Genomic DNA, 7,463 nt, shown 5'->3' with positions numbered 1-7,463 from the left:
AACTCAGACATTTCCGACTAGCCAGTGAACGCAGCATAGGACTGAGAGTAGTGAGAGTTCTGCACTCACTGACTGAAAAAAAAAGGAAGAGCAATTTTGGAATCCAGACAAGCCCCTCCGCCTGATTGGCTAGACTCTCACCTATTATACAACCCGTGACCAATAACATGAGTGCGCTTAAGATGTAAGCAGGATACTAGGAGGTATATGTAAATAAATGTTCTGTGTTAAAGAGGTGACAGATGATGTGTCAATGTTATTTCGTCATGTGAATAAATTAAGCACACAGCTCTTTAGGAACAAAAATGTTTTTCTAAATAAATAAAAATTATATAGCCTATTTGACATTAAATGTAGGCCTATTTCAATAGCTCAGTACACAGCTGTTAGATCTGTTTTTGAAAAAAGAAAATGAGGCCTATAATGGTTTGAATCATTTTCATACCATATTGTTTCTTGTATACTAAATGTAGATATTGTAGGCCTATTATTTTTGGATGTGTTATTTACAAAGGCATACATTAGTGAGACAGCATACATTTTAAGAAATTCACCAAATAGGTTAAATAATTTGGATAAAAACATGGTCTCATACAGGCTTGAATTCAGCCTAATAACCTGTGAAGAGCATGTTTGAAATGGCCCATTGCATAATGTACAACTTCACAAGTTTAGAAATAACTTCTGTTCAGATTTTGTTGAAGATGCAGATACAGTAAACAACAGCCCAAGACGCACGACCTGAACTTGTTGTCCTACCATAAACACTTGACTTGAGATAAACATAGCATGTGTGACTCACTACGCAATTTGACGGTATGCCTGAGCTGCAGCGCGTAAGACGAGCCTATAAATTGAGGAGTGCTTTTGTAAAAGTGCAGTACCCTGAAACAGCAAGGCGCAAAACACAACAGGATTAAACAAATTGAGGATTAATTTTTATTTTTGCGGTCATATATTGGATTAAAATTTTTTTAAACAAAATTCCAAGAGGTAAATATACAGATTAATTGCTTGATATGACAGAATAAGAGCATTGAATAATTTAACCTACACTTTACTCTATAGCCTGCACTTATAGATTTATTTTTGTGACAATTTTTTTTACAAGTAACTAGGCTATTTTGTTGATTTAAAATTGTTTTAAATTTAAATAGAAGTAGCAACAGTAGGTCTACTTGATGGTAAAATAAGGAGAAATGGTACCTATGGTAGGACTAGCAGCAACTGTAATGAGTGGTAGCATTTTAAGTTGTAATAGAAAAGTTATCATATTTCATGGCAGATAAAGTCATACTTTACCATCATTATAGTCATAATCATAATAATCAATGAAAGTTTGTTGACGTTCACAGATAGTGGCATGCTGCTTTGCTGTCTCCAGGCAGATTTTATGGACCAAGGCATTTCATCAGGAAAACACCTCCAAGCAAGACATTTACCAGTGAAAGAGACTTGAAGATTCTCCTCATCAATATCGCTCACTGACAGGTACTACATCCCACTGAGAGCTGCACTGTATGGGAAAACCTTAGCAAATAAATCAAAGCATGTCCCGCTTAGCAGGGGAAGACAGTGATTGACCGCACCATTCTCTGTATAGCTACAATGCAAGTACACTATGTCAGTTTGGATGAACATACTATGCTAGCAGCAGTAATCTTAACCAGACAAGTCTATGTGCAAATTCATATATGATGGAATGGAATGGTGAAATGCAAGTGGTCACCTGTCCTTCATGAAAATACCTCTGTGTGATGTGATATAGTATCCAATCATTATCTCTGTGTCCTGTCCCCTCTGTTAACCACAGAGTTGATCAGCAGGCTGATCCTTGTTGTTCTACTGTTGAACTGATTGTCTTGAACTCAAGCAACACATCTCCGGCACAGCTATGGTTGGAATAAAACCCACAGACCTGGCGCCAACGACGGCTGTCAAGTTTGTTGGTGCAGGCACAGCAGCCTGCATCGCTGACCTTGTGACCTTCCCCTTGGATACTGCCAAAGTCAGACTACAGGTGAGGGGCGTGGATGGATGAGAGGCAGGCTAGGTGGCCTTGATTAAAACGGAACATTAAATCTGTACAAATCAGTTAAAATGTAGATTGAATGTGAGAAAGCGCAAGCCGTGGTGAACATCCCCCAGGCAGGTGTCAGCAATCCTATCTACTTTGTATTCCAGATTCAAGGGGAGGCTCAGTTGGGGCATGGGGCCCAGGCTGTGAGGTATCGGGGCGTGTTTGGTACCATCACCACCATGGTGCGTACAGAGGGGGCCAGGAGCCTCTACAGCGGGCTGGTGGCAGGGCTCCAGAGGCAGATGAGCTTCGCCTCCGTCCGTATCGGCCTCTATGATTCCATGAAGCAGTTCTACACTCATGGCTCTGACAGTAGGTTTTACAACCCCTATATAACCTAACGTGTGCTGACCTCTATCTTATACACTTAATTTATTGGGGACCCATAACTAACTGTGCACACCTCTCTTCAGGTGCTAGCATCGTTACTCGGCTCATGGCAGGCTGCACCACCGGAGCAATGGCTGTGATGTTTGCTCAGCCCACAGATGTGGTCAAGGTGCGTTTCCAGGCTCAAGTACGTCTGGCTGACGGGGTGAAGAGATACAACGGTACTATGGACGCTTATCGGACCATCGCCCGAGATGAAGGGGTGCGGGGCCTTTGGAAAGGTTGGTAGCAATCTCACAGTCAGGAAGGAAAAATGCCTGTCCTGAAAATATTAGAGCAACTGAGAACAAAAAACATACTTAAATCTATGTTCCTCTGTTTCAGGCTGCATGCCGAATATAACGCGCAATGCCATTGTGAATTGTTGCGAGCTGGTCACCTACGACATCATCAAGGAACTCATATTGAAGTACGACCTAATGACGGGTAAGGTTACTCTAGGTTACTAGTTTTGACCAAGAACTGTGTTGCATAACATGTAGCTATGTAATGTCAATGTCATGTATGTTTGATATTTCTCCCCCAGATAACCTTCCATGCCACTTCACGGCTGCGCTCGGTGCAGGGTTATGTACCACCATTGTCGCATCACCAGTAGATGTGGTTAAGACCAGATTCATGAATTCAACGTCAGGCCAGTACAGCAGCGCAATTAACTGTGCCTACACTATGCTGACTAAGGAGGGGCCAACAGCCTTCTACAAGGGGTAAGAGTTTGATCATGAAGGCTTGCTAGAAAACATTTTGAATGACATTATCCTAGATTAGAATGGAAAACTGCTGCACCCGCTATAACATCTGCTAAACTGTGTACGTGACTAATAAACTTTGATTTGAAAACACCTGTTTGCTACGCAGCTTTAATAGAATCTCCTTTCCACTCTCTCACAGGTTTGTGCCCTCCTTCCTGCGACTGGGGTCCTGGAACATTGTGATGTTTGTGTCTTATGAGCAGATCAAGAGGACTATGATGAGAACAAAGACTTCCTGGGAGTCACCATTCTGATTTTTTGTTATTTTTCTAATGTTTCTCTGGACTGAGCCTTGCAGGCAATGAAGGCTTCACCACAGCACTGTGGAAATCACGCCTGTTCTCCCCCATTGTTCCATGAAATGGATTTCTGGAGTGGACTTCTAACAGTGGTGACATATGTTCATTTTTAAAGCCAGAGAGTCAGATATGTAGGATTCACAGGAGGTATGTGGCACCTTAATTGGGGAGGACAGGCTCCTGGTAATGGCTGGAGAGGAATGGTATCAAATACATCCAACATGGTTTCCATGTGTTTGATGCCCTTCCATTTGCTCCATTCCTGACATTATTATGCTCCGTCCTCCCATCAGCAGCCTCCTGTGGTAGGATTATCCACCCCTATGCATGTTAAGGTGTAAGGCCCAAACGGGGCCCATGTAAAATGGACTGGTAGCAATTGGCCTGTGAAACAATGGCCACTTTTAGATAGTAGAGCGGAGCCATAGACCGTTCCTCTTATTCTCCCTCATTCTTTTTCTTTGACTGTGTAAAGAAATGTTTACAGTTTTGCGCTTATAATGAAGTTGTTTATATTTCTATGTATTATTTGTTTACATGTGGCGTTTTCTCATTAAGATGTGAAAGCTTGGTTTATCGCTGGTCGATATCTCATTATCAGGTCATGAATTATGTATATTCCAATGCAAATGCAATACATTTGGTTGACCTAAAACATAAATAAAGCTGCACTTTTCCCCCCAATTGGGTTGCCTTTTTGGACTTAAAATGACATTCTAAATGGTAGAGAAGTATAGAACTAACCTCACTTACAGCTCTTTATCTAATGGGATCAATCTTCTCTCTGTAAAATTCCATTTTGACCCCTGAAAAAAAAGATGGGCGTGTAAGTGGGACAGAGACTTCACTCGATACACACCTGCTTTCTTTTACAAAATGGAGCATCTTTATACTTTCTTTATCCTTACTTTAGAGTGGCATACACATACAATAGTGTGCTAAGTGAGATTTAAAACTGCAGGCCCAAACCATTGACTTCAGTGAACCAAATACCTTCTTCCATAATATTTGAGAGACATGTAACAACAGAGGCAAGTTAAGCCAGAAACAGAGGGAAATGCTTAAAGTTCTATTAGCACCAGCTGATTCTACATGCATCATGCACTCAATGGTTTTTAATATAATTTCATGTTTTAAAGTAATACACTTACTGATCCTCTCAAGGAGCTTGGTCATTACAGCCATGCGTTGTTATGTGTCCTTGTTATCAACAGGGTAGCTTGTGTCAGTTGAGGAAGCTGATTGTTTCCCAGTGACGGCCCTTCTCAGCCTGTGATTGCTGATAAAGCCAGAGGCTCAATGATGAACCATGTGTGGAGGTGGTGGTAGTCAGGGCTCCAATCCTGTGACTAGACTTAAGGCTAAGTCCAAAGTTAGTAAATCCATATATATTATCTTCAGCTTGATCAGATTTATAAATGTCATTATTTTCATAACACACCCATCTTGTCCAACTTGAGACCAAGTCAAGACCAACACTGGGAGGGGGACATGGGGTCTGAGACAGAGTCAAGACTGAGGCGAGAAAAATGTGAGTCCAATACAAGACCATGACTGTAATGTTGTCAAATCACCACCACAAGAGTTCAAAATGTCCAGTATTTCTGTGTTCATATTTCAGAACAACATATGGATTCTTTAGACATTCAGAATAGTGAATCAATGCTGCTGAGGAACAATAGAGCCACTCTACAAATTATTACTAACCCAGACATAGTGGGGAACAATGGACCTTCTATGCCTTCAGAGAGGGGCTAAGGATTTATATAATAATGATTCTATTAATACAATAATCAGGATGATTGTACTATTATTTTAAATTATGTTCTGATTTAATCTCTTCAGGTTTTTTTGGAAAGGAAAGGGTTAACACTGAAGAGAAAAAAATATACAATCCAGATTTTTCTTTGCTGGTCTTTGGGGAGATAAATCTAGCAAGCTAAATCAGCCATTGGTTAGCTAGATAAAGGCATCTTCCATTCAACTGGGCAGAGAAATCAACCAATCACATTTTGACTTAATGGGTGGGAACGTTTTTACAAAAACCTATGGAAACTTCTGCAACAGGTCATTTCATAATAGCGAGCAGTAGTTTTCCCATGGTCTAGCTACCTATCTTTTGTTACTGGCTACTTTGCAGCGGCTGCAGCAGGTGTTATCAAAGAGGATGTTGTTGCTAATTTGTTAGCTTCTCCCATTTCTAGAATAAATTTCAACAAGAAGTTCAGTTTCAAATGATCATCATCTGGTGAGTAGAATATGACACTTTTTAAAAAACATTTTCTGACAAGCGACCACCTAAGATATTTTCACATTTCGTAGATTCTTAGAATGTTTGGGAATTATGTATACTAAGGCATTTCTGAAAATTCTATAGCCAAATAAAGTGGAAAAGCGGCCGTGCATTTGGACAATTAATAGACACTGCAGTAAATAAAACAGAATAAAAAAAATGTTAAAAAAAAAAAATTATTGTCCGGAGTCTACACAGACCGTTTCTCTATAGCCAATCAGAGCTACAGTAGGCCTTTATATAAACAAGCAATTTGCCATACGGGCCTGCCATCATTCCCTTTGAACTCGACCGAGTGTTTACTGGCAGTTGCAACAGCGGGACTTTAGATCACTAGAACACATTCGCCAAAAGCCACAGAATAAACCTGAAAGGATTTCTGCAAATATTTAAACGCCACTGGAGTCCTCTTACATTTGGAAACTTTACAGTTCTATTTATCAAACAACCATGAAAAGGTACTCTCTATCTCTCTCTCTCTCTCTCTCTCTCTCTCTCTCTCAGTTATGCACATCAACAACAACAAGATCAACAACTAATGCATTTTCATCTACTTGGCCCTCAAAATTGCACTGATAAACTATGGGGAATTGTAGCCTCCTTATCTTTCTGCAGCTTGCCTGCCAATGAATGGTTTTCCCAACCAAGCACCCAAGCTAACTGGCTAAAGTTGGCTAGCTTGCTAGCTAATTAAAACTTCTTCAGGATTGGTGGGTCCTCTGTGGGACGATTGAGCTAACATAGGCTAATGCGATTAGCATGAGGTTGTAAGTAACAAGAACATTTCCCAGGAGGTAGACATATCTGATATTGGCAGAAAGCTTAAATTCTTGTTAATCTTACTGCACTGTCCAATTTACAGTAGCTATTACAATGAAAGATTACCATGCTATCGTTTGAGGAGAGTGCACAGTTTTGAAAAGTTATTAATAAACAAATTCAGGGCCTGAGCTACAGGCAGTTAGATTGGGGTATGTCATTTTAGGTGAACATTTAAAAAAAGGGGCCCATCCTTAAGAGGTTTTAATGGTTGTGTTTTTGTATTCTTATGATTGGGACCTACTGGCTTGTTATGTCCAGGTTTATGGACTGCTTATCCTTTAACATCATGCTGTGTGTGACTGCTGTCTTTCCATCAGCCCTATGCAGTGGTACCTGGATAACTGGGTATACTCTAATTTTGCCAAAAAGTTCCCAAACAGCTCGCCCAGTGAAGGACAGCACCCTGTGGGAAACATCCTATGAGTCTCCGATAGATTTTTCAGATTTTCACTCTCAAAACCACACGTTGTTTTATATTTAAAAAATGTGATGGTCTAAGTCCACAACAATGCTTAAATCACATCAATCTGATTGGGTGGGCCTGTCAGAGCCTGGCTCCCCAGTGGGTGGGCCTCTGACCACCCAGGCTCATCCATGTCTGTGCCCCTGATTGCGCTTCACAAATAGCCTACTTACCAACACTTCGGACTAAACTTTTTCAATACTTGGTTTGCATACCCATTGTTGCCTTAGTTAGCATATACTGGTAGATATCATAAGTTGAAACGTCTTTCCTACCCTACCGGCTACTGATGTCATTCTTCTGTGAGCTGCTCCATTCCAAAACCAGCTGAGAGCTGCACACTCTTGCTGCCTGCAGATGATAT

At 40.7% G+C, this 7,463-nt stretch overlaps 1 protein-coding gene across 2 annotated transcripts; it reads left to right on the top strand.

The window, feature by feature from the left end:
• The first annotated feature begins 877 nt into the window (after positions 1–877).
• Positions 878–4,205, top strand: LOC139418388 (dicarboxylate carrier UCP2-like). 2 transcript variants are annotated; one of them, XM_071167788.1, is made up of 8 exons: positions 878–993; positions 1,385–1,491; positions 1,814–2,020; positions 2,185–2,392; positions 2,494–2,691; positions 2,795–2,896; positions 2,997–3,177; positions 3,362–4,205. In XM_071167788.1, exons 3-8 carry the CDS (start codon positions 1,895–1,897, stop codon positions 3,474–3,476), a joined length of 930 nt encoding a protein of 309 aa, XP_071023889.1. In that variant the 5' UTR covers positions 878–993; positions 1,385–1,491; positions 1,814–1,894; the 3' UTR covers positions 3,477–4,205. The 2 variants fall into 2 exon arrangements, with proteins under 2 accessions (XP_071023889.1, XP_071023888.1); XM_071167787.1 differs by having other exon boundaries at positions 1,356–1,491.
• Positions 4,206–7,463: the final 3,258 nt, after the last annotated feature.

Source organism: Oncorhynchus clarkii, chromosome 10 (genome assembly GCF_045791955.1).
Source record: "Oncorhynchus clarkii lewisi isolate Uvic-CL-2024 chromosome 10, UVic_Ocla_1.0, whole genome shotgun sequence".
In the NCBI taxonomy this organism is placed as follows: Eukaryota; Metazoa; Chordata; class Actinopteri; order Salmoniformes; family Salmonidae; genus Oncorhynchus; species Oncorhynchus clarkii.
This window is presented reverse-complemented; position numbering and strand designations above follow the sequence as displayed.